Here is a 26,393-nt window from a genome sequence, read left to right as displayed (position 1 = left end):
GCCTTTTAATCTATTCGTCTGGCTCTTGCCGAGCTTCATAATGCATGCAGGATGCAAGCAGTGCAGGATGCTGCAAATAAAGCTGCAAAGGTCGTTTTTTCTTTGGCCCTTGGCCCTCTCCACATCACATGGTAATCGTACCAAGTGAATAAACCTGCAGGATACATGCAGTTATGCGGCGTGTTGTCTCGAATTATCAATTGCCTCATACAAGCATTTTGGAGCACGTATGATGGTGGCCTGTTTTTGTCCACTGACGAAGAAAAAAATCGCCACTGGGCATTTATGAGAAACATGGAATTTGTCTTTGTCTGAAAACGCAGACTGAAATCTTTTTCCATCGTGAAAAAACCAAAGTCTTCAATTTCGGTGCACGGCTAGTTCAACAACCCAACATTACGCTGTTTCTAATTATGTCTGACATCGCAGATAAGCTCCAGTCAGCATCTTGAATGCTACTTCGATCGAACATCAGCCCAAATCGAAGCGAATTACGACAGAAAAACAGAAGACGAATTCTTCCAGATCTTCTCCAGCTTTGAGCTGTGATCCATCTTCAAAACCAAGCCAATGCGACCTTGCCATTGACACTGCGCACTCGTCCGTCTCATCCAGCAAGCGAACATGCCACAGTCCTCTCTGCCCACTGTGGACAATTGCTCTCATTGACTTGCATTGGCCGTCACCAGCCCATTGACACCTAGAAACAGCTGTTGTTTCCATCTGTGCTTTAGATCTTCGTAGCTCCCGACACCAGATCGGCGACGCTCACTCGTGCCTGAAGATTGTTGAGCCAGAATAATACGGAGGCGTTGATCATCAAGAGCTAGTCCCAGCAGCTATTTCTAGACCTCGGCTCACCAGCTATCCAGCTTCCAACTTTATGCTATGGTAACGAAGCTCTCTATGGTATGAGCCGTCTCTCTGCCTCAAGCACCACCGCTCCTATACATGCTCTCTCCGATATCGAAGTGATGCCTCCAATCAATGCCGTAATGATGCCCGAGCTCCTGGTATCCATCAGGTATCGCAGCTAGGCAATCAATTGATGAATTAGCTGTGGGTCTGCATGCTGTGATCGGCTACAGTGTTATTGACACAGTCACACACGCTCTCAACGGCTATGCAAGCAGCCAAGAGGTCCTCTCAGGTCCTTTCCGAGCATTGATCCATTCTGCGAACTAGGGCCCCATGACGGCATGACGGGCTGCATCTCTGCATTTCTAGCCATGGGCCATGATAGCTTGACGGCGTGAGATTTCCATTCCATTGCTAGACAGATCTAGGAACCCTCGTGGTGTAAGTTTCACGCCGCGGCAACACTAGCAACGCCAGCCGCCGAAAGCAATATACTTGAAACGCTGCTCCAGGTCCAGCCAGACAAGAAGAAGCAGACGGGAAAAAGAAAACGCAGGGCCAGCCCATGAGGTCACCGAGGCGAAGGAGGAAACAAGGCATGTTTACTTGGGGACAAGAAAAAAACCCAAACGCACCATCACGTCACTTGTTGGCAAGGAAAAGCAATAGCTCGGCCACCACCCCCCGAACCAAGCTTCTGTTCCAATCTGATCGGCCATCCAACCCTCGCTTGACCGACCCCAGACTCTCCCCCAAAGGCCGGTTCCTCAGACCCCCCTTGAAGGAGGTTGTTCCTGGACCCATATCAAACGAGGTCAGGTGCACAACGTCGTCCAGGGCCCACAGCTTCTTTACGGCCTAGAGTGGGCAGAAGCGTCACAGTTGATGCATCAAGTCTTCGGAATGCGAGTCGGCAGAGCGGCTCTGCCATTCGCTGATTCGCCCGTCTGGCCATGCACGTTCACTGACCGACATGCTGCTAACGTGCATATTTTTGAGTCACAGACGATGATTTGGAGGCTTGTGAGGATTTCCCATTCTCGACCTTGGAACTGGAGCACGGATTTTTCTCGTCTGGGTCTCCATTCGACCTGCTGCCGGTCTAATTCCTTTTGCTCTTTTTGCATTTCGCAAGGGTTGCCTTTATGCACACTAGTCCTGTGCGTGGGAGGCCGCCCATGTGATTGAATTGGCTGGTATCTTGATTCTTGCATTTTGCTGGCTTTCTTTTCTCAGTCCCTTCCCAGCAGCCGGGGACGCACATCTGCCCATTGTTTTCTCTCTCTCTCTCTCTCATCGCAGCATCCCTGGCCAGGTGTCACTTGCGCTTCCCGTTGTCAGGCACGAGTCAATCTACATGAAAGACGCTTATTTCTCACGGGCTTGCTGCTGCCCACACGCGGCGTGCTGGAACCAATTTTCTAAACAGAAAAGCAGGGTCCAAGAGGAATGATTATGATTACCAACTTCTTATTTGACAGGTACCCATCCATCCTTCTTCTCTCCCTTACCTACACACGACCCCAAAAAAAAAATCTGAACCCCAATCTTTCGAAAATCCTGCCCGCCCCTCGGTTTACCCCAACTCTCCTCCATGGCGGGGCCCCCGGCCATTTCTTTTGCGACTCCCCCGGATTCTGAACCTCAATCGGGCTCAAGTCGCTCTGCTGACCAGGAACCCTTGGGGGGGCGGGCGGTCTGTGGTAGCGCACTTGGGACACCATCGTGATACCCCTGTTTCCCCAGATTCTTCGACTAGCTCTTCGGGCTCCACGGCCATACAAAGTTGGAAATGGAACAGGCGACGAGCCGTTTGTGGGATTTTTTCCTGGAGCTCGCGATTCGTCGTTTGGGTGGTGTGGCACCTCGGTTTTCTTTTTTTCTTCGGGATGTCATTTCCCATCACACATGCCCCATTTGAGCAGTGTCTCAAGGAAGTCTGTCGTAGAGTAAAGACCGTGCTTTTTCGTACATGTAGTCAGCTCCCCGGAATTTCCGGCCCTGGAAACACCGTTGCTCTAGGTCAAGCTGCTTGCACAGGCAATCCTTGTTCCAGCTGGACGGGAAACAAATGGTAGGCCAGTCATTGCTTTACGATAACAACTCTTACTACATGTGAATATCCACTTAAGTTGCCGGTCAAAATGTTCTCCAGAGCTCCCCGAGTTAGCCGGCGAACTTCGGACATGGAAGCCGGCATTAGCTGCTTTGCGGTAGCCATTCAGCCATTCTCCAGATTTTCTAGAGGCCTTCGTACTACTCGTTTCACACTGGGTCTTGTTTTTGGGGCCCCAATCATTTCATACTATGTATTAGTAGTCGTATTTAGAGTCGAATACTCGGCTATTGGTTTAGCCGCTTTGTTAACAAAAAGGGGAATTGGTCTGCAAGCGCGAGCAAGAGCTTTACCAAAGATAGATGTTGAGCTTCATCAATACTAGTGCAGCTAATGAGAAGGCCGCTTCGCCTCGCCTTCACAGTGGGAGGCTACCAATCCTCAGTGTGGACAAAAAGGGCGCGCATCAAGTATGGATTTACGACCAACGGCAAACGGAGCTTCACTTCGGGGTCACATCTCACACAAGATGGGACACCCAACTTGACTCCAAAGACGGGATCACTGTTCCTTTGGCGTCATTGGGGCGAGCTTTCGCATTGGCGCCTGGAGCTTCGGAGCAAGCTGCATGAACCTAGGACCCGGGCCAGACGCAGCAAGTTAGTTGGGGGAAGGTCTGAGAATCCTGCCACGCCAAAAATGTCCCACGTGCTCGGGTACAGCTCCGGGAGCTGGCCTCTTGAATTTTTGTTTGTTCGACAGAGTTGGTTGTCAGCCAGCCACGAGGTGGTCTCTCTCCCCCTAATTATAGACGGGACGCAGCGAGATTGCACCATGGACCAGCTGGATAATGCAAAAGAGGCCAACGCTGCGATATTAATCCAAAAGAGAGAGACCCGTAGGAAGTCCGGCCCACAACGGCCTGTGGTGCTATCGATGGTGGCGTCCAGGGGCATTCCCGTCCCCCAATCTTGCGCAACTGTGTTGGAATTTTGCTTCTGCTATTTCGTGGATTCTCGTCGGTTTTATTGCCAATGGTTGCGTGTTTTCAGTGAATGATCGGCGGTCTTACTTGCCGCTTCTCGGGGCGCTTCTCGGCGGCGGCGTCATTGCAGAAAACCGGGAATGGCATCGTCCATGTAGCCTCAGAAGCTAGGGGAGGTAAGTAGCATGAGTACTACTGCTACTACGACAAAGCGAACGAACGGCCCTGGTCAGTGCAATTGTGCTGTGAATGTGATTGCTGGTTCCACTCGCACTTCGGGCCTAACAGCAAAACCGCAATCGTGGTCCGCGCGGCTGGAGCGGGCAAGCGGACCAACGGGCAGCGAGCAGGAGAACGAATGGCCCCAATCGTATCGTATCGCGTGCTGGTTGGGCTCTGCTCTGGGGAGGATTTCATTGCTGCCTGGTGATGTCGTTTGGTTGATTACATGTACGTTTTGTTTGACTTGCTGCTTTGGATAGCCTCGGACAGTTTGGCCTGAATAGGCACGAGCAATTGACTGGATCGGGCGAGTTGAGGTATTTCCATTTGGCTGGAAGTGATATATACCTGCCCTGCCCGGATTGGACTGCGTCAAAATGCTGAGATGTACAAGTAAGCGAGCGGCTAATGGAACGGCAGGGCAGACATCTCAAGCTAGGAATACTATCTATCTCCAAGACTGAATCGTCCGACTGACTAGCCTACCCTGTCTACGGCAGGCAACGAGCTGTTGTGCTTCGCTACCAGAAACTCTTTTGGACATTGATAAAGTCTCCATGTAAGATGGTTAATCGATTAGTTTTGCGAAATAGGAAACTGGTTATAGAGATGACGAAAACGTGGGTATAATTGTGTGTTCAAAACGGCATCTCTTGCGGTCTGTGCGCTTCAGCATGGGCCGCTTTTTATAGATCTGGTCATGAAGCGGGACGGAAACAAGACGGAAAACCTCTTTGAAGAAAGGAGCCTGAATAAGCAATTTGTGTTGGGGATTGTTTCAGTAATAGTTCTTGAATAACTCAAAGCGCAGTTTTATCTGTTATTCTCAATGCAGTAGCTCACTTTGTATTTGTATATGGTATCTTTGTGGCAAAGACTAAGTCTCTTGCAAGGAACAACCTCGCATCGCATCAATTTACATTATTTGAGGCAGAAGTAACAAAGTGACAAAATGGATTTCATTATCTGTAGGGTAAAGAAACTCGGGCGTCATATTGACACGATCATATGATGTGTGCTTCTTCCTGAGTCAAGACCTCTTTCGATTGGTGGTCTAGAACAGGGCCAGGGGCAGGGGAGAATCCTCAGTGTGCCGTCTTCCGTCAACCCGTCCTCTCGTACGAAAACAAAGAGCCTAATGGCTTTCGGAAGAATAATCTGACTTTCTTCAAGGATAATGCTAATATGGAAGGAGATATTGCTGGTCGCTCATTTGCGATGATAAACTATGGTTGAAAAATATCCAGGTTGCCAGGATTTACCCTGGACTGCTCGATTTCAAAGTTCGCACTAGTAGGGCATTGGAAGATAGTATTCGACATAGTAGGGTTTCATGCTATTGCAAAGACTCCACGAGCTACCTACTTGGGATGTGAACAATTACTGCCTTCCCATCGGCGCATGAATAGAGCTTACTATGGAGTACACATGCCATCAACGGCAACTAGACGATATAGACAGATTTCGAAAGCGGAGCAATCTGTTTCTTTATCGTAGCAGACACAGCGCTTAACTGATCGCCAACTGATTGCAACGCTAGATCTGGGGTGAGACTATACACGGCATATAAGATACGGGCGCGTAAGATCACAGCCGGCAAGACACGTGCTTGAAGATAAGATTTGTCTTTTATCCACCCAACTCGTAGGAGTTGCATCCTTTGGGATATTTGCCTATGGTATAACGTTGCTTAGGCTCTTTGGATAACCTTAAATCCGCTGAGCCTATTTCGTCTGGGCCACGCCTGGTTGCCGCCCCCAGATTTGCAAAGGATGGCTCATTGTTTACCAAACATGACGTTATTGAATCAGTTCATGAATATGTAGGAAACAGTATCACAACTTTGATAACTACGCCCTTGTGCACGTCATGCATTATATCCAGCTTCCTAAATCTCTTGGGAAGTAAGGGCATTGTAAAGGGGACACGGCTATGACGGATTACGGTCTTTCGACCAGTGAAGCTATTTTCTCATCAAATCTCCGCTGCAACTTCTCATCAAGGACTTTGTTTGTTTCTGAAACAAGCAGTCCCATCATTCGTGTTGCTGAAATCTGACCCCGCAACGGCGATGATGCGCTGTTCATCAATCCCTGCTTCGGATCCGAACTTGATCGTGGTCTTGTTCCATTCCGATTATCTCTCCAGACTCAATTACCGCCAGATATGTCCGCAGAAAGCGCACATTCTCGCAATTCCGGCGATACAACGTAGCTTTTACTCAATGATTCAATGCATCTTAATTTTTTACTTTTACAACACTTCGGGCCTTTTATGAATGGGGTTGTGGTGCTGCCAGTGTAAAACGGTCTACTGCGGAAGTTCGGCACCCGTGTGGACGGGTATTTCGGCACTTAGATTACGTGGATGCTCAAAACAGCATTAATGATGCCCCTAGATTCGAAGATCTAAACGGCAGGTCTTTGTTGACTTTTTAAAGAGCAACACTGGTTGGAGAAATGTTCGATGGGACCGTTTTCTTGGAAACTTCCCTGTTCATTGGAATGACAGCGAGGTGCCGCTCTTCAGCCCGCTCCTCCGCCTCTGATGATGTTCCTTGTTCGCGGGTGGCTTCTAGTCTTCCTTGTCGATTCTACTAGGACAAAGAAGGATGGTGATTATATCTTTCTGGGTCGTGATTGACATGCGTTGTAAGGGGATGAGGGGGTGCTTGGGGTGTTTAAGGGAGTTGAGAGATTCCTATAAGAAGACGTTGTTGAGTTGAGTTTAGAACTCTTGAAGATCGACAGCTCAAGCTCTTCAAAGGTTGTAAGCTACAAGTCAAAGTTTCAAGTTCCCAAACCGCCAAAATGCGTTACGCTCTCATCGCCTCCATGCTTGGCCAAGCCGCCATCAGCGTTGCTATGCCTTCGGAGCCCGCTCACAGCCCTCGTGCTGCCGGTGCCCAGGCCTACGCATCCAACCAGGCTGGTAACTACAAGCTCACCTCCATTGCTGCTCCCGTTCAAGGCAATGGAAGCCCTGGCCCATCTACTTGGAACCTGTCCATCGACGACACCAGCAGTGGCTACAAGCAGAAGATCGTCGGTTTCGGTGCTGCCGTGACTGATGCCACCGTCACTGCCTTCAACGAGCTGTCTGCCAGCACCCTCAGCCAGCTGCTCAACGAGCTCATGACTGGTGCTGGTGCTAGCTTCTCTCTCATGCGCCATACCATCGGTGCCTCTGACTTGTCTGGCGACCCAGCCTACACTTATGACGACAACGGCGGCAACGCTGACCCTGGCATGACTGGCTTCAACCTCGGAGACCGTGGTACTGCCATGGCCACCATGCTGGCTCAGATGAAGGGCCTCAACTCCAACCTCCAGATCTTTGGATCTCCCTGGAGTGCTCCTGGATGGATGAAGCTGAACAACGCCATTGACGGCAACACCAACAACAACAACCTGAACGATGGTTACCTCACCAACAACGGTGCTCAGTACTCGGCTGCTTTTGCCCAGTACTTTGTCAAGTACATCCAGGCATTCGAGTCGCACGGCGCCACCATCAATGCCATTACCCTCCAGAACGAGCCCCTGAACAGCCAGGCTGGCTATCCCACCATGTACATGTTCTCGTACGAGCAGGGAGACCTGATCCAGAACTACGTCGCCCCTGCCTTGAAGGCGGCCGGTCTGAGCACCAAGATCTGGGCTTACGACCACAACACTGGTATGTTTCGATCCTCATTACTTACAGACCGTGATTCATGTAGCTGACATAACTGTTCGCAGACCAACCTGATTTCCCCGAGCAGGTCATGGGCATCGCCGCAGACGATGTCTCTGCCGTTGCATGGCACTGCTACGCCACTAACCTGGACTGGACTGTCCTGACCAACTTCCACAACTCCTACCCCAACACTGACCAGTACATGACTGAGTGCTGGACCCCCTCCACTGGTGCTTGGAACCAGGCCGCCTCCTTCACCATGGGACCTCTCCAGAACTGGGCCCGTGGTGTTGCTGCATGGACCCTCGGCACCACTGCCCAGGACGGCCCTCACCTGTCCAGCGGTGGCTGCGGCACTTGCACTGGTCTCGTCACCATCAACAACGGCCAGTACACCTTCCAGACTGCTTACTACATGATGGCCCAGTTCTCCAAGTTCATGCCCGTTGGAGCTACCGTCCTGAGCGGCACCGGCAGCTACACTTACTCCGGCAGCGGCGGTGTTCAGTCTGTTGCTTCTCTCAACCCCGATGGTACCCGCACGGTCGTCATCGAGAACACCTTCGGCAACGACATTTACATCCACCTGAGCACCTCCAGTGGCCAGGAGTGGAGCGGCAACGTCCCTACCAACTCTGTCACCACCTGGGTCCTCCCCGCTGTTTAAGCAGATTACGGATTGTTGGAGATGAGGGAACTTTGATGTAAATATTTGTCTACATAGTGGATTTGCCACTGCACATACGTATCTGGGGATTATCAACCCATGCTGTAGAATGAATGAATACGGTTAGCCAAATTTGGTTACGGATGTGAACTACATGATGTGTGTAAATCCGAATCGTGCGTCTCTCTTGTAAAGGATGTGAAAGTAGAAAGCAAGAATTGCCATGATTTTGAGATAAGTTGATGCTAATGGTGCATGAATACATGTACCGTCTTACATAGCGACTGGGTATGTAAGGATGACTTGTATTATTTATTTATGGGTGACTTAAGTTGGTAGGTGTATGCATATCTGTGCACTTAAGAATTACTTGCTTAGAACTTCGGTTTCATCAAATAATAAATTTAAGATTATGCTGCTTTGCCAGTCCTTCAATTGATCTACCAGATCCCTGTACCCTAGAGCTAACAGACATAACTCTGGTAAACCATTCCGCCAGAATTAGGCCCTCCTGTTGTGCTACAGTTCTTTTTGTATATCAATTATAAGGTTGCCATCATCGATGATAGCAGATTCAGCTAGACCGAATGGGTACGGGACCGAGGGAATGGGATTCTTGCTATCGCAAGAGTACATCGGATCTTGTTCCCCTAGATACCCAACACACTTCGCACAGTTGAGTACGGTATCAGGATCCCACTTCTTCTTAATAGCAAGTAGCTTCTCGTAAGGCTCGCCAAAGAAGACGTTCTCCCAATTAGGTTCAGCTGGATCGGCTTCATTGAAATAGGCAGCCTGCACGCTCAGGGGTGCTTTGAGCACATCCAGAGCATTTCGCGCGGTGGCAGCAATTTTGTCGCTGACTTCCTTTGGAGCACCCGGAGGCCAAGCCGCAATGACGATTACATGCCATAATGTTTTTCTCCAGGCGGGATTGACGCTAGTGGCCTGCTCTGTGTCGGGAGTGTTGATTGCTCCTGTTTTGAGAAGGAAGAATGCCACTCCGGCTGCCAGTTCTCCAAGCTGTTTCCGAGCGGTTTCCATGCCCTGTAGGAAAGCAGAAACAAGAGCGTCAATCTTTTCAGGAGTTTCGATGTCGTCAGTAGTGATAAGCCGACTGGGAGTTAAGATTGAAGCGCCAACTATGGAACCGGCGGCGATACCTTCTGCTTCACCGGCATAAAATTCTGGTTGGTTGTCAAAGACTTGGTAAAGGTCTGTCGTGACTTTGATTCCCGGATGGGTTGTCATGAATGAGTGGAAGTTGGCTGTAGCTTTCTTAAGTTTTGCCAATGCATCTCCTGAGTCGGGCAGAATCTGAAAGAAGCTGACAAAGGTATGTGACACCGTATCATAACCTGTAACACGGTTCTTGGACCACTCATATTGCTCGTTCGATACGGAAGCAAGAATTTCTCTTAGAACAGTATTCTCTGTGATATCAGGGCTGTCTGGGCTCAGCGTTGCTTCGATTCGCCACGTAGCCCATCTTACTTCTGGATGAAGCTGGAACTTGTAATTAACAAGAACAGCGAACGAGGAACCACCGCCACCACGCATTGCCCAGAAGAGATCAGGCTCGTTGCACTCGTTGATGGTTCGGAAGACGCCGTCAGTTGTAACAACGTCAAACTCGACAGCCTGGTCCACCATCAAACCGTGAGTTGGTGTAAGTGGGCCATGACCGCCACCCAAACCAAATCCACCGGCAATGCCAACAGTAGGGCAGGCTCCAGTTGTAACCGACATGCCATGTTTGCTGAAGAAGCCAATTGCCTGCGCTGCGTTAACGCCAGCGCCAATGATGCCAATGTTCTTTTTATTAGCGGCAGGGCAGTTGTGGGCCGTAAACTCCGGTTCGAAGGCCATGTTTTTCAAGTTGTTGGTTCGCATGGCCAAAGAGTTCGCAGAAGCGCTGCGTCCAAAATAGTCATGTCCAGTGTTCTTGATTACAATGCGAATATCATGCTTTTTGGAAAAAGCAAAGGTGGCGGCAATGTCATCGGGCGTCTCGACGTCAACATAGACAGGAGATAGTCTTCCAAGAGAGCATGTAGGCCCCTGAGGTGGCACAATGCCCGGAAAGCAGTTTTCGTTACCACAGCCTTCCCAAGCAGTGTTCTGCAATGCCCCATGTATTGACTGTCGAAAGAAGCCGTCTCCGTAGCTGCCCAATACACTGGCACATTCTTCTTCATTAAAGTTTGGTGAATTGGGGAAACAAGGACTGGATAGGATAACTGGAACCTTTAGGCGTCCTGACACTGTCTGATTGAATGCATCCCATTCCTGAAGGCTGGGCCAACAGGAGTGGCCTGGCTGGCAAGTAAATGAACCAACACCAGAGGTTGGGGCAGTTAGGTTCGCCAGTACGCCGAGAACAGTTCCCATAAGAGACATTGTGAGTTCTTGGAGGGAAGAGTGAGAGAGGAGAGCGAGGAAGAAAATATAGTCTGAGATGCCACAAGCCCGCAAACGCTGACCTTCCTATATATTCACGCCGCCTCTATCCAGTATAACGTATAGTGTGGCGGGGAGTACACTGACTTTCCAGCAAATATGATTCCACACCTTCGGTGCTTATTCTACTATATAGCACTTGATATGAAGCGGTTGATTGTTCGAGGTTATGCATAAGATGTAATCACTCGGTGGGTTAACAAGTAAGCAGGTCCACTAGTCGGGCAATCAATCGCATCACCCATTGTATATCCGACAACTGTATTCTATCTTGCTAAAGGGTCTGGGGAATTTGTGTACAGAAGAAGGCGAAATAGATGTAAAGCCAACCCTGTATTAAGGTTATCTTATCGTAGGGGGTTGTTGGCGGGCCCATTCTATCGGGCCCTGTACAATTTCCTACTTGGGAAATCTGATGGTCTTGTTTATTATATGTTTACTAATGCAGAGTAGCTCACGGAGCATGCAGAGTAATCATACATATGAACAAATATCCTCCAACCAATGATGGGTTACCATTTATATTAAAGGGTTTGAATAGCCAGTTGTAGTCCACTATTAGAGTGTCCGCGAAGGCTGTGAGGGGCCGAGGATGTAGAGAGTTTATCGATATAACCACTAGAATTAAGTGAGCGCACAGCTATAAGCAACCACCCACTATTGGTAAACATGTATAGGAAAACTATCCATTTATTTGACCAACTTCTTCCGTTTGATTCACTAGGATCAAGATTCTTCCTTTCCTTTAAATTCTTGGTGGCTGTCGTGATACCGCATGTACATACTGTATACAGTAATGCATGCGGCTTACCGCCTCTTCAAATGCCGAGCGGAGTTCCGTCAACTCAATAGGCGAATTAAACGAGCAACCAGTCCTATTTCGCGCTTCTTGAGCTGCTGAAACGGAACGATAATCTACGATTTGATAAGACATGTATCTCTTTAGAGTCGAAACATTAAAATACCAACACAGAGGATAGGACAGGTTGTCAAACACCGCTCTGATTCTAATTTCGAGTGGCTAATACGTCTCTGCCAAGGTACTTTCTGAGCAACACTGGGCGAGCACGCAAACTTCGAGTCGCCTTTATGGAAGCGGCATAAGAGCGGGATTTGTAGCGGAACTTAGGCGGAATGGGGTGGATGATCTATTCTTCGTATGGCAGTCGGAAATTATGCCGCCTTTATTGCGCGGACAATGTCTAAACCGCCGAGAGAATCAAGTATTTGCCGACAGCATTCCCACTTTCATCTTACAATTTTCCGGCAGTTCCACCGGCATTTCATCCTATTCACTTAAGTCTTACACGAGCTGCTGCTGATTACCATGGAGCTTCTCTCAATTTTTACGACTATCTGACAATTTCTACCAACAGGATTGGCGGATTTTTGTCTTTGCGCATATGCAGTATACAAATGTGACCGCTTACAGTCGAAAATAACCCTTGTGGTCCATGTCAATCCAAAGCCCCTTTACCGAAAGCCTCTGAACGCTGCCATAGAATGTGCTCAGTTGAAGGTACAAATGTGAAGCATATTTCTCAGCAGATCTATTCGTTCAATGCCGCGACGCACTCGATCTCGACATCAGAGCCCATGGGCAGGCCTGCGACGCTGACACAAGTCCTGGCCTACACTGTGTTAAAACTTTCTCGCTTATCATGACGAAGTTGATGAGCTTACAGGGAAAGGAGCAGAAAAGAACTTTGCGTAGCCTTCATTCATCGGGCCAAAGTTATCCATTGTGGTCAAGTAAACGTTGACTTTAATGATTCGCTTGAGAGACGAATTGGCGGCCTCCAAGGTGGCGGAGATATTGCGAATAGTTTGTTCCTATAGATTAGTTAGTGGTTAATGGATTCTTTTGCTGTTATAATTGCAAATGGTCTCTTACAGTGCGATCTTTTACTGTTCCCTCAACTTGTTTGCCTGTCTTTGGGTCGATGCCAATGTTTCCAGAACAATATACGAGACCGTTGTAGACTTGAGCCTGAGAGAAGAGAGAAATGGGCGCAGGAGCGGCGTCTGTCGAAACTGGTTGCGGGGAAGGCATCTTGGCTGTTGTGAAGAGTCTGGTGGTTCTGTCTTGTTACAGTATCTGGAGAGAGTTGAAGAAGACGAGTTTGCCTATCGCTTTCAGTTTATGAGCGCTTGGTACTTTTATCTTCAAGAACTTGCAAGAGAATTATTGTGTTGCTTTGATCCATGGCCCTCGAGCTCCGATCTCAATGTCAACCCCTCCTCGGAGGGCGTGGTAGCGCCATTGATTCCATACAAGCCCTTAGTAGGATCGGCTTACGAATTCGTCATTGGATGGAATATTGGAGGCGTTATTGGCGCCGGTGATAAGGACCTAAGAGGCTTTGTCATACCGCTGAATCAGCAATGCCGCGAATATCCTTCGATCCTTTCCCCCGGTGGCGCTGACCTTTTTGACGGTGTGAGGACACTCATTGATAGGAAGCCGATCACGGCGAAGAGCTGAACTTGCGATACGGCGATCGGTGTGACAGTGGGGGCAGATGTACAGTCAGATATATTAGCTAAGATGATCGAATTAGGACAGTCTCGGATACAGAGCTCTCAACCTCTGCACATACTTATTTCACTGTCTATACTTGGCGAATCAATAGCCGCATACAAACTCTTTTGTTCCGGTAGGCCATATAGGATATTTCACAACAATCATGGTTGAGTCAATGGATGCTACCAACTCGCCCCCATTTGGGCGAGCATTTCGGGAGAAATACTTCATGTTCAAACCGGGCTTCATCCACTTGAACCAAGGTGAGTTACACATTGGGGTCGATGAGAAGAGAGTGAGATGAATCTTATAAGGTATCTAATTAATGGCATATTCAGGCTCATACGGCGGATATCCTCGCCCTGTGCGAGATGCTCTGCGCTCTGTCCAGGACGCAGTGCAGGCCGAGCCGGATAGCTTTGTTCGATACACATATCCGAAAAAGCTTGATGAAATTCGTGAACGTGTTGCAAATCTTGTTCAAGCTGCGAGCACGGATGAGATTGTGCTCGTCCCAAACGCAACACTGGCGCTGAATACCGTGCTTCGCAACTTGAGGTATGAACCGGGAGACTTGATTGCCTACGTACAGGGGACTTACGGCGCAATCGAGAAGACTGTGGATTATCTTGTTGAAAGCACACCTGTAGAGAGTGTTCGTGTCCCCTTTGATCCTACTACGGATGATGACGATACCCTTGTTGGAGCGTTTCGGTTGGTGTTGCAAGAACACCAAGGCCGCATTCGAGTGGCCATTTTCGATACCGTCCTGAGCATGCCAGGACTCAGGATACCGTTTGAGCGCCTGACAGAAATTTGTCGGGAATTTGGTGTGCTAAGTGCAATTGATGGGGCTCATGGTATCGGCATGATCGATCTTGATCTAGAGAAGTTAGGTGCCGACTTTCTCACATCCAACTGCCACAAGTAAGTCTTTTTATAATAGTACCTTATTTGGGAACGTCTCATATTCTGAACTTGTGTTTAGGTGGCTCTTTGTACCGCATACATGCGCGATTTTATACGTCGCATCAAAGAACCAGGGGCTTATGCGGTCCTCTCTTCCAACATCTCACGGCTTTCAGCCGCTGCCTGAGATTCTGCAAAAGAAACAATACACGAGTCCATACGAACTTCCAGCCTCTAAAAACCCATTCGTGTTTCAATTCAGTTACACTGGAACAATTGATAATGGGCCTCCTTTATGCATTCCTGCAGCTATGGATTTTAGAAGGGACATATGTGGGGGTGAAGAAGCCATTCAAGCGTATTGCCGAGACTTGGCCCGAGATGGTGAGAAATTGGCGGTGGAGATACTGCAGACTCGAACATTGCCCATGCCGGAAACGAAAAGGGTTGCCTTTGCTAACGTCCAGCTTCCTCTTAATATTTCTTCATCTAGCACGGGAGAGAATGTGGATTCGATTCCTTTGGAAGACGTTTCAAATGTCATAAACTTCATTCTGCAGCATCTTGCTCAAGATTACAATACGTTTATTAATCTTGGATTTATTTCCGGGTCTTTGTGGGCGAGGTTCTCAGCTCAAGTGTATCTTGAGCTCAAGGACTTTGAGTATGGCGCTAAAGCGCTAAAGGAATTGTGCGAGAGGGTTCTTAAGAGAGAGTATGTAAAAGTATAGAGAATTTCATTGTATCTAACTTCTTATTGAAATCTGAAATCTGATCTTTACTCATTCACTGAGTCATTGAGCATGCTTGGCAGTTTAGCATCTGCTTTTAGGCTGTCTTGTTCAGCTTCTCAGACCACGCATCCAAGCTCAGCACCTCGTCCACAATAGTAGGCCAGATGATGTTTACGGCGGCATCTTTCAACTGGGTGGAAAACCCGGCAGTTGCATCGCTTCTATTAAAAGAGTTAGCGTACTCAATAATACCTTGGGTTCCCGGAAGCTACGAGTATACGTACATAATTGTGACATGATATCCCCTGAATTGGCGCATTCGTTAGTAGATTTTACGCACACAGAAAGTTATTCATGCTTACATTTCGACAGCCCAACGGGCCGTGGCTTCCAGACAGGTGTTGGCGACCATTCCAGCGCAGACAACGTGCGTGATATCTCGCTGACGAAGGTGATAGTCAAGATCGGTATTAGCAAAAGAGCTACAACGCATTATTAGTCATACTGAATCAGCACCGTTAAAGATATGATCGTAAGAGGTAACTTACCTGCTGTTCCAGTGACGTGACACAATTGCATCACCATTGCTTCGATCCGGCTCAAGTCCCTTGTGGATCTCTGCTCCGAAGCTTCCTGCTTCAAAAGCCTTCGATTGCTGGATAGAGTAATGACTCTTGGACATGTGATTCCAGTGTTCGAATTGGCCTTCTTCATATAGCTTGTGCTGGCAGTACAAGATGGGAATTTCCTTGCTCCGGGCAACTTTGACGAACTTCTGGAGGTTGTCTACTGTGCCGGTGGCATCGATGCTCTCCTTGAGAGCAGGGAAGAGCTTTCCTTCAGGATGCAGAAAATCATTGAGAGGGTCAATGAGTAGAACTGCTGTTTTCTCCTGCATTTTGGCAATTGTAATTGATGCGATTGAAGATTGTATTGAATTGATGATGAGATAAAATTGTATGAGATGGAATTGCAAAACATGACGGAACTCTAGCTGAGGTTATATACAAATGAGCTTCGAGGCTAAAATTAACCTTTCTTAATAGAACTGCAGTATAGTTGGACGGAATCTTTTTCCTGAAACTGATAGTTTGGATAATCCAACTATGAGCTTTGCAACTGGGTAACCGAGGGTGGTATTCTACTCCTGACTCAAGGCTTTGTCATCGTAATATGTCAGATGCTGCAGAGTAGGCGCCACTATGACGACCAAATTTGTCGGTGTTGCGGTGTTGCGGTGTTAGTGCCATTACGGTGTTACGGTGTTACGGTGTTTTGCGGTGTTGTAGAAAGCCTCCGATCCGCCCGCTATAACGTTATCAAGTCCGATTCCCTCCATGGAGATTCCGCATTACTGCGCAACCGGGCGCCACGAATGCCAGCCGGGCGTACGAATGATACTAGACAGCTTCTCATACAACTACCTAGATAGGTACGCTGAGAGACTCAAATTATGTCATCTACATGTCTCGCGTGTATGGAGTAAATGCCGAAGCAGCGATGCCTGATGTGTTCTCCACCCCTTAACTGATATCAATTATAAAGCATTGGGACGGAGTGAATAGCCATAAATTGATATAGCGTGATGAATAATGCTATTGCTGGGGGAGGAATGTTTCCATATTTAAGAGTGATCCTCGCGACTATGTTGCGAACACTATTGTCCAGCTGCAATTGCTGTCCAAATCATGCTAGTAGATATGGCTGTTTACAAGACAATTCGGCTGCTACGAATTGTAAAGTCTGGGAGTATGAGAGTAAGAAAAGAGAAATAAGAAGATCGAAACTACCGTTTCCTTTCAAAAGAAACAAGGAGGAACGCCGACACTATTGTAGTGCATGATTGTGGCTTTTGAAGGCTGCCTTCTTGATTCTCCTCCAACTTCCCGGGTAGGTTAGAATGGTTAGGTAAAGTCAATGAGTCATCAATTCCAAATCATCACGCCCTTCAACTATTCTAGTCTCCAATGTTACTACCAACTAGCCCCTGTTTCTCTCTAACCCGACAATATCCGCAAAGAATTATTGATCCTGTCTGCATCTGCATTGATCTATTCTCCTTCGGGATGATGACCAATCCCTTAGGTGGGGGCTCAATAACTATCGCGAAGCTGATTCCAAATGGATGAACGGAGGAATGCAAGTAGGAAAGCCGATGTCGGTATCATCGATGGACTTGAGAGGTATATGAGTAGTAAGAGCGGAACTATGTATTGTACATACAGTCACCACAAGCATACGCAATTAGCCATTACTGAACATCAACCCCGCCATCTTCTCAAGAATTGCATCCTTTTTACTATCAACAAATCTTCAACACCTTCAACATGCCTATGTACCATTTTGAACTTGCTATTAAGCTCACCCAAACCCAGAAGCTGGCTTTGGTCAAAAAGATCACAGACTGGCACGCAACCACGTTTAGATCACCGCGGTTCATTGTCAATGTCCGTTTTATGGACGTGACCCAAGGCCTCTTGGCAGATACCTACGTTGGCGGCGAACAGAGACAAATCAACCGCCTCTTTGTCAGTCTCCGCAGTGGTGGTGGCCGTACCCAAGAGCAGCTGGAAGGCATGGCCGACAAGCTAGAGGGCTTCTGGAATGAGGCCGTCGGCAAAGACTCTATTGCGACGCAACTCAGAGGAATTTTCATCAAGAGAGAATTAGATGTTGCAAAGGAATCGGGGTTCCATCTCCCTCTGGTAAGCTTGAAATGCGAAAATAGCGACTATGATTACTGACATCGTGTAGCCTGGTGGCTTTGAGCAGTGGGTGAAGGATAACACGGAGGAGTTGCAGCGTTTGGCGGCACAGGGCGATCCTGATGCGGCACAGGTTGTTGAAGAGATCAAGGTCAGGCCTGAGTTTCAGAAGTAAAAGAGGGATTGCTAGATGAGAGACATTCTGGAATGAATGCCGCTTTTGATGGCTACCATTAGCCCTGTATGGTAATGAAAGAGTAAACTATGGCTATAACAGCATCTTCCACTATAACGAGACTTGAAACGAGAAATAAACTTTTTAGGCTCTAGAGTTCTTGTTTAATTTTAGGTCTTAAAGGACGTATTCTCTCCATTCTCTTAACCAATGAGGCAATTCATCCTGACAAATATTGTCTTACAGGATGCCTGACTAAGCATGATTACTTTTCAATTGCTTGCTCTATGGGTTGATATTGAGGTAAACTATAGTGGAGGTTGAGAAGATAACGGCTCTTGGAACTAATATATCTGTAGGCTTCCTGCTTACTGATAATTCAACCCGAAGGATGGGCTATGAAATCCAGAGTAAGCAGGCCTCATCCTCTGTAAGCTTGAATGAAACCTCACAACGGTTGGGCCTTCACATTTCGGTAGTTCAGGCCAAGACAGGGATCCACCAATTTCCAGATCAAGGCATGAAATGCATATAATTCATGATATGTCACTGCATTTTCTCATTATTCCCAGCACTAATACCCAACTGGCACCTCCATTTCTCATCATTGACGGACCCTTCGTAGAACTAAATTAAGGCCCTGTCGCTTAGTGGATCCTTTGCAAGTGGGCCAATCCATCAGCTGTCAAAGCATGTGAAAGCGATCAATTCAGATCGATCTGGGGTCTTTTGTTCAAGGTCTAACCGCCAACTGTTGCATTGAAGGGTAGTAGGTGAATGCCATTGGTTTGGCGTGTATTTTTTAGGGGTAGCTTTCATCTTCTTCGTCCGTTTCTTCTGGTGTCTGTCTCTGCTTCATCGACAAGCAACTGGTCGCAAATACTCTCTAGTTTCCCAACTCTCACTGTATCGCCACTGAACCGAGGCACGGAGAAGGATTAACAAATATGTTCATTTCGCCGACGGGGCGGGTCAAAACTATGCCCAACAACAAGGCCTGCATCCCAACAAAGCCAGATAAACACTGACTTGTATCTTTTTCGACAATCTTTATCAAGGCCGAGACGACCGGTGAATACGCAGTTCGGGTGCAGGCCAGCGACTAGAAGATTCAACCTCTTCCACCAGTACTTGCTGTCATTGTCACACAGTGTCATTTGCGCGCGAGAGCGGTACCCATCAACAATGATTGAGGAAAAGAAAGACTTTTTCCCGGGCTTCAGCGCCTTGTCTGAGCAGGTCTACATCCGCCACCCCGACGAACAAAATGAGGCTGTGAAGCGCCCAACCGATCCCCGGGCCGTCCTCATCTACTCATGGGGCGATGGACAGCCAAAGAACTTGGTCAAGTATGCAGACGGATACCGGAATCTCTTCCCCTGCTCAACGCAGATCGTCGTGCTGGCCCCCATCTCAAAGGCCATGTGGTCAAACCTCGACCAGCGCACGCTATCCATGAGACCCGTCATCGACGCCATCTTCCCGAAGGAATCGGAAGATGATAAAGACTCTCAAAAAGTCGAGGACCGTGTGCTGGCTCATATCATGTCCAACACTGGAGGTATCAACTACGCGGCGACGTTGAATGCCTACCGTCTTGTCCACGACAAGCCGATGCCGCATCACTTGCTGGTTCTCGATTCTACGCCCGGAAGCGTCATCATGACTCGCGAGAACTTGGGCCGCTGGTCGCGCGCCATGGCCCTGGGCACTGCAAACTGGTTCCCCTGGCCATTTGCCGTCACACAAACGCTTTGGGCTGGATTCCTCTGCGGAAACCGCTTCATCGAATGGGTCATTGGCAAGGAGCCCGCGCCAGCATTCAGTGTCAAGGCGGTGATTAACCCATACTACGAGACCAAGGATACGCGACATTTGTATATTTACAGCGAAGATGATGATATCATCCCGTATCAGGACATTGAAGAACACATTGCACAGGCACGGAAAAGGGGATACAAGTCTGATAATCACATGTTCAAGGGAAGTGGCCATGTGCGCCACATGCAAATGTTTAATGAAGAGTACTGGGGAGCTATCGGAACGTCGTGGAACAGAGCGACGAGCGAGCCTTCTGATGAGGCGTAATGGGGTTTTTGCTAAAGGCCGAAAGAGGCCAAGATGAATTTTGCGTTGCTTTTTATAGACGAACTTGTGTGCGTTCCTTACTTTATATATAATCCATCTAGAACATTGCTGGTTGAACCCTTGAAGCTTTACACCAGTCAAGCCATAGCGGGACAAGACGAACAGAACATCCATCGATATATATCAATTGCATGAATCTCTCTCTACTCGCCGTATCTAGAAGTAATATGCAAACCCTGACTAGCGCGATTGACCGTGGACGACGGAGTTCGCAAGCGATATCCGATCAAATGAAGCCAACGGTTTGTCAGTTGCCAAATTTAGAGTCTTACGAATGAAATGACAAACAACACGAATGCCTCTAGCCCCCAATACTTGGCGGAAGCTTGCGGGCCGAGACCAACAAAAGAATCGGATGTCATCTCAATTGGCGTGTCTAAGCGAGTTCAATGTCTACATTCGGACCAGGAACGGCGCTATGCAGACAAATAAGACAAACACCGTTCACAGAAACAGACTCAACTGTCACCGACTACATGCACTAGCACACGCCTAACTCTGTCTGTTCAAGCAAGGTCAGCCATGGGATTTCTCATCTCTTTGTGTGAGGAGATTTTAATTTGTATATTACCCCGCAATGTCGGGGAGATATGAACCGCATGGAAATCTAGCCCAGGCATGTTGCTTACGAGGACGCCGTACTTATGCTTATATTACATGTCTCCACCATTCAGTATTGGGAAGATGTAAGATGATTTCAATACACAGGCCTAACCCATGCCAACTGCAGGTTGATGAAATAAGCAGCGAAATAGCAACAAATCCAAAATACAGAGCAACATGTAATCCAAACTGGTATCCCTGATCCACGTACTCCGGCTTATACTCCGTACATACAATACATTAACAAACTAGTCGTACCATTCTCTCGTAATCACCCGCCAAGCAAATTCTTCAGCTTCCCCCTAAGCTCTTCCAATTCTCCCTGCCGGCTCTGTGCCTGCGCTCTCCAGTGGTCCGCATCAGCCTTGTAGTACTGTGACCGTGATTTCTCATCTGCTAGTGATCGGTTCATGTCGTCCATTTCCTTCTTTAGCCGTTCGTTTTCCACACGGAGGCTTTCTGAATTGCGCTGGTTTGACGAAGCGGCGTTGCGCTGCGCCAGAATGAGCGCATTCTCGTTGATCCGGACATCCTGCTGTAGCCTCACAATAACATCCTCCAGCTGCGTGATTTTCTGCCTGGCGTCTCCTAGGTATTCCAGCTCTCTGAGGATTAATGATACGGCATCATCCACTTCAGCCGACAGGGTAGAAAAGCGTGAACGGGGACCGCGCGGACCAGCCACGATCCCCCGACCAGGGCCGTTGAGATTAATGACACCCGAGAGAGGTGTTGGGGTTCGAGGACTTTGAATCGCGCTGGAGCGCGTTAGAGGAGTCGTAAACTGGTTCTGCGATAGCCAGGTGAAGGACGTCGGGCCTGAAGCCTGGGCATTCTGGGCTGTTGCTGAAGGAGCTGGTGAAGTCGAAGCCGAAGTCGAAGGCGCATGTACTTCAACGCTGGGCTGCGTGCTCGGTCTGTGACTGGGCAGGGCCACCCTCTGTCTCTCAAGCGGTGGAGATGGCGGCGGGCTCGGCGGAGGCAGATGCTCGTGCCATTGGCGATTGACACAGACTCGACAGAAGAAGTTGTCACTGTGGGTGAGCTTATCGACAGGTGTATCTAGACAATTCTGGTGGTAGGATCTTCGGCATGTGTAACAGTCTAGTAGGTCCATCTCCCGCTTGCAGACGAAACAGAAGGCATCGTGAGGAGAGCCATTTTCTGCATCTCCTGGTTAGTCTAAAGCAAGTGTCAAAGCAACGAGACTGGGCAAAACTCACTGCGCCAAGCTCGATATCTCTTTTCTATACAAACGAAGCCTCGTCAGAATCATCTCATACCGAGTTCATACAGTGCCGGACTCACCTGCGTCAGTCATTGGCTCGGGCCTCCCATTCGTATCCTCACTTACGGGCTGCGGCTTTGCAATGATTGACTTGCCAACCTCAATCACTGAGCCGCTAGCCTCGGTATCCGACTCTTCAGTCCGCCGCCTCTTCCCTCTTGGTGGTGTTTCTGACATGATTGGCTGGGGGCTGGAAGCCTTATACGAGGAGCTCTCGGCAGATTGAGGCTACGCACGATAGCTTGTGCAGATCTTTATGAGGCGTTAGACCTTCTACAATCGGAGGAGTGTTTGCGCGAAGCTCCGAGTCGCGATATTCCAGGGGTGAGAGGAATTATATTGTTGTGCTACCACGCGACCATGGCAAACGGAGATTATTAATAAGATCCAAATGGCCGGATTCTCCGATCACGTGACGGCTAATAGAATAATAATCGTGATAAGTAATATGCGAAAACGGCTGGATTCAGCGCAAAGAGTTGGGCTCCGTGCCTTAAGTATTTCGCAGATCGCCAGTGGATCGCCTTGCCCAGCTGGGTCAAAGATTCCGAATAGTTGCAGCTAGTAAGCCCGTGATTCCATGTATGTACGAATCGGTGCTAGTTTCTGTCCCCAGCAACGGAATCTGGTCCAAGTGGGATGAATGATTTGTCCTCGGGATTTCGCGTCAGGCAGATTGATTTGCGATCACCGAACCCTGTTCAGTCTGTTGGACTCCTTTTTGCTCGTCTAGTGTTTGTATTACATACGAGCCGCGCGCAAGGCCAAGCTCTCTATATAGTATCTGGCCATTGCCAACGTCATCCGCTCTAGCAAACCCCCTTGCAGAGACGAATTGCTCTTCTCTGGAGAAGCATCTTCTGCCCTAAGCCGCAAACTGCAAATGGTTCGTCAAAACTACGTGAGTCGTGCGTCTGACCAAGAAAAAGGTCAGCCAGGCGCCATTGGTCCGACGGATGGGATGGTCGGGAATTTATAGAAGTTCGGGTTTTATCCCTTTGCTCACCTCAGCCGCCGAATTCGGAAGCTGATTACCAATTGAAAATTCATAGTCTAGCCAGAAGAGGCAATCGGGGATTAGGATTCATCAAAACTCTCCGGTTTACTAATAGCGGACGATGGACCTTTTCCTGTACATCGTTTGTTTAACAAGTAATAAGAGCCCATTTGTGAGTAAATGTAGGATGTATATATGTCATTATGAGCCTGAATGGATATACTATCATCATTCTGCTGCTCAACTCTTTTGAAGTGTTATTACAAGCCCAAAGACGCATCTTGAGAACGGCAAACAACACAAGACTAAACATCCCTTACTCCGCACTTTGAGTCAGTGTAGCCGGACTGGGAAATGATTTGTCACCGTAACCGAAACCTTCACGGTTGTCTTGGGGAATAAAGCTGGGAATACGAGTAGTGTGACCCCCTCCCAAGGATAATCCATTCCCCAATGAGTGTACGGGAGATGCCGCGGTTCGGCACATTTATCCCAGAGTGGAGGCGACGCGATCTCGCCTTACTAATGTAGATGGACAAACTTGGGGTCCCCATCTGTGCCCTCGTTCTTGCTCCTTTTCTCAAGTGCAGATATATAGCCTTACTGTCTTGGCAATCTAACGCGGCGAATTTGGCGATTGATTTGAAGGACAAGGCGTCTTTTTAGTCATAAGTCAAGATGGACGCCATAGAAGACAGAATGGAGAATGAACTGCCTACCGACAAAGAAGAGGACTCGTCTCCGACTAGTGACCCAGAAAGCGCACCTGGAAGTAGCCATGAATTGGATTGGGAAGACGACCCTCGCAATCCATACAACTGGAGTGATGGAAAGCGACTATACCATACCGTTTGTGTTTCTCTCTACGCGTTTACCGTGTAAGTATACAGTGACAGATATCATGACAACAAAGCACGTTTACACTTGCAATATGAGTGTGGCTAATCTAGCGGTCTATCAGCACGTATATGTCTTCAGCCTACGCACCAGGAGCAAAAGCAACAGGACAGCAATTTCACGTATCCGAAACGGTTTCTCTCCTCGGCATTTCACTCTTTTGCCTCGGCTTGGCCTTTGGACCAATGATAGGTGCACCGCTCAGCGAGACAGCAGGACGATTGATTGTGTACCGCCTGGGGCTGCCCATTGCCACCCTCTTTCTCATAGGTGCTGCTACATCAAAGAACATTGCCGCCGAGGTCATTTGCCGCTTCTTCGCCGGCGTCTTTGGAAGCCCGGCATTGAGCGTTGGCGGAGGCACAATGGCGGATATGTGGCCTCCTGCACGTCGTGGACCGGCGACGGCTCTCTTTGTTATGGCCCCCTTTATGGGACCCTGTATTGGTATGTCAATGCCCCAAATTATTCTTCATTGCTGTGTCAAGTATGGTAAAAATACTAAGCATTAACTTGTCACCAGCTCCAATAATCGGCGGTTTTGTCGTGGAAAGACTCAACTGGCGTTGGCTCGAATGGGTCTCCGTCTTCTGGGGTGTCGCGACCTGCGTCTTTGCGCTCGGCATGAAGGAGACATACAAAAAGAAAATCCTCGAGCGTGACAATAAAGAATCGATCAAAGAGAAGCTGCTTTCCAAGAAGAAGATGCCCTCGTTGAGCTGGGGCGCGGTGCACAAATGGGTGACCGAATCGCTGGTGAGACCTATGCATCTTCTCTTTACCGAGCCCATCGTTCTGTTCTTGAGCTTGTACATTGGCTTCGACTTTGCTGTGCTCTACGCGTTCTTTGCATCTCTGCCTTTGGTCTTCCAGAAGACGTATGGCTTTAATTCTCACCAGAATGGGCTCGTCTTTATCTCCCTGGGTGTTGGCACACTGATTGCAACTATGACCAACGTTCTTTGTGACCGCTTCATCTATCAGAGGAAGGCCATTGAGGCACGCGAAAGAGGAGATGTGGGCCATCTGCCACCTGAGCAGCGCCTTTATCCAGCTATGATGGGAAGTTTGGGAGTCGCCGTTGGCCTTTTCTGGTTTGCCTGGACAGCTCGCTCGGATATCCATTGGATTAGTCCGGTGCTTGCTCTGATCCCTTTCAACTGGGGAAATCTCTGCATATTCGTGAGTTGCTCTCATATGGTCTAGTTTACGTGCTATATACTGACAAAGGTGCATGATCAAGGCCACTAGTATTACCTATATGATCGACTGCTACGGTGCACGATACGGCGCCTCGGCGCTGTCAGCAAATGCCTTTACACGCTATGTATTTGCTGCTGCCTTTCCGCTCTTTATCATACAAAGTAGGTTGACCATACAGAGGGAAGTTACCATTCTTGACACGATACTGACTCTACGTTATCTAGTGTACAATAAATTGACGACAAAATGGGCGGCTAGTCTGCTCGGTTTCATCGCCATTGGTCTGATTCCCATTCCCTGGATCCTCTTTGTGTTTGGTGAGAAAATCAGAAAGAAGGGCCGTTATGCTCTTTGAGAACATCATCTTGTTCTGGGAATGCAATTTATCTGCTATGGAGCATATTATCAGGAGATTGGGCTAAATTTCATGGCAAAGTTAGAGAATATGAGAAAATATCCGGGACTCTAGATTGAGAAAGACCAAATAGTATAGACTAATTACCATAATCAAAATGTTTGACAAATTGTAATAGAGCTCTCATACTGAGCAGTGCCTTACCCAAGTCTGAACAAATACGAAGAAATTAGCCATAGTAACCATAGACTTCACGGAAACTTTGTTAATACACTACTCATAAACTTGACGTACAATCAATAATCACAAATGATACCCATTTACCAAGTACAGACTGTTCTGGAATTTCTTGCAGCATCTCCATAAGGATGATCTTCCTTCAAAATTACTCATCTTAATCTGTAATCCTTACCAAGAACTTACCAAACGCCACTCAGCACAAGACGGTGTGACTAGAAGAAGAGAATATGTAATCGACAAGAGCTAAGTATTGCTCCAATATCCTGAACTGGTAGCGATTTGTCATATTTCAACGACAACGCCTCGTTTGTGCGTCAAAGTTTTTTCATGGTTCATTAATCAAGACGGCCCAACAAGATGGTGATGTCAAACTGTTACCGATCGAAGAGATTATTAGTAGAGAAGAAGCACGCATGGCTCTTAAGATGTTAAGGTGTCATCGTATGTAGAACTGGATTTTTTTTGGTGTGGAGACTTGTGACCTCCGGCTCTGAAGTAAACATTGTTCCGATTGTGGTAAGCAATCTGCTACTCCATCTTCAAAGCGCAAGTTGGCCGGGGATCAAAGGAAGTTGTCGGCATGCTTTCCGAAACAGTTGGAGAATCTGGGGTAATTGGAGATGAACTAGCAGCGTGGAGTTAGCCAGGGGAGGAAGCGACTACATAGTCTGTCCACATCACAGCTACCG

At 48.1% G+C, this 26,393-nt stretch overlaps 9 protein-coding genes across 9 annotated transcripts; 5 read left to right on the top strand and 4 right to left on the bottom strand.

Annotated features, from left to right (window-relative positions):
- Positions 1-6,931: 6,931 nt before the first annotated feature.
- On the top strand, positions 6,932-8,466 carry T069G_11330 (glycosyl hydrolase family 30 TIM-barrel domain-containing protein; the record flags this gene model as incomplete). The annotated part of the gene is made up of 2 exons (XM_056178535.1): positions 6,932-7,799; positions 7,862-8,466. The coding sequence occupies 2 exons, from the start codon at positions 6,932-6,934 to the stop codon at positions 8,464-8,466; spliced, it is 1,473 nt and encodes a 490-aa protein (XP_056023409.1).
- Positions 8,467-8,985: 519 nt separating this feature from the next.
- Positions 8,986-10,866, bottom strand: T069G_11329 (FAD binding domain-containing protein; the record flags this gene model as incomplete). Its single annotated transcript, XM_056178534.1, has 1 exon — positions 8,986-10,866. One exon carries the CDS (start codon positions 10,864-10,866, stop codon positions 8,986-8,988), a length of 1,881 nt encoding a protein of 626 aa, XP_056023408.1.
- A 1,610-nt stretch (positions 10,867-12,476) lies between these two features.
- Positions 12,477-12,979, bottom strand: T069G_11328 (endoribonuclease l-PSP domain-containing protein; the record flags this gene model as incomplete). The annotated part of the gene is made up of 3 exons (XM_056178533.1): positions 12,477-12,557; positions 12,610-12,759; positions 12,821-12,979. 3 exons carry the CDS (start codon positions 12,977-12,979, stop codon positions 12,477-12,479), a joined length of 390 nt encoding a protein of 129 aa, XP_056023407.1.
- A 634-nt stretch (positions 12,980-13,613) lies between these two features.
- T069G_11327 (aminotransferase class-V domain-containing protein) lies at positions 13,614-15,090 on the top strand (the record flags this gene model as incomplete). Its single annotated transcript, XM_056178532.1, has 3 exons — positions 13,614-13,713; positions 13,789-14,377; positions 14,439-15,090. The coding sequence occupies 3 exons, from the start codon at positions 13,614-13,616 to the stop codon at positions 15,088-15,090; spliced, it is 1,341 nt and encodes a 446-aa protein (XP_056023406.1).
- Positions 15,091-15,187: 97 nt separating this feature from the next.
- T069G_11326 (isochorismatase family domain-containing protein) lies at positions 15,188-15,991 on the bottom strand (the record flags this gene model as incomplete). The annotated part of the gene is made up of 4 exons (XM_056178531.1): positions 15,188-15,314; positions 15,378-15,398; positions 15,456-15,575; positions 15,642-15,991. The coding sequence occupies 4 exons, from the start codon at positions 15,989-15,991 to the stop codon at positions 15,188-15,190; spliced, it is 618 nt and encodes a 205-aa protein (XP_056023405.1).
- A 1,429-nt stretch (positions 15,992-17,420) lies between these two features.
- Positions 17,421-17,973, top strand: T069G_11325 (putative oxalocrotonate tautomerase enzyme domain-containing protein; the record flags this gene model as incomplete). The annotated part of the gene is made up of 2 exons (XM_056178530.1): positions 17,421-17,798; positions 17,848-17,973. 2 exons carry the CDS (start codon positions 17,421-17,423, stop codon positions 17,971-17,973), a joined length of 504 nt encoding a protein of 167 aa, XP_056023404.1.
- A 1,185-nt stretch (positions 17,974-19,158) lies between these two features.
- Positions 19,159-20,061, top strand: T069G_11324 (uncharacterized protein; the record flags this gene model as incomplete). The annotated part of the gene is made up of 1 exon (XM_056178529.1): positions 19,159-20,061. One exon carries the CDS (start codon positions 19,159-19,161, stop codon positions 20,059-20,061), a length of 903 nt encoding a protein of 300 aa, XP_056023403.1.
- A 934-nt stretch (positions 20,062-20,995) lies between these two features.
- On the bottom strand, positions 20,996-22,189 carry T069G_11323 (PHD-finger domain-containing protein; the record flags this gene model as incomplete). Its single annotated transcript, XM_056178528.1, has 3 exons — positions 20,996-21,888; positions 21,948-21,971; positions 22,033-22,189. 3 exons carry the CDS (start codon positions 22,187-22,189, stop codon positions 20,996-20,998), a joined length of 1,074 nt encoding a protein of 357 aa, XP_056023402.1.
- A 1,498-nt stretch (positions 22,190-23,687) lies between these two features.
- Positions 23,688-25,464, top strand: T069G_11322 (major facilitator superfamily domain-containing protein; the record flags this gene model as incomplete). Its single annotated transcript, XM_056178527.1, has 5 exons — positions 23,688-23,887; positions 23,971-24,353; positions 24,430-25,088; positions 25,150-25,270; positions 25,334-25,464. 5 exons carry the CDS (start codon positions 23,688-23,690, stop codon positions 25,462-25,464), a joined length of 1,494 nt encoding a protein of 497 aa, XP_056023401.1.
- Positions 25,465-26,393: the final 929 nt, after the last annotated feature.

The sequence above is a fragment of the Trichoderma breve genome (genome assembly GCF_028502605.1).
Source record: "Trichoderma breve strain T069 chromosome 7 map unlocalized scaffold00008, whole genome shotgun sequence".
In the NCBI taxonomy this organism is placed as follows: Eukaryota; Fungi; Ascomycota; class Sordariomycetes; order Hypocreales; family Hypocreaceae; genus Trichoderma; species Trichoderma breve.
Note: the sequence above shows the minus strand (reverse complement) of the source record. Positions and strands in the feature narration are given on the sequence as shown.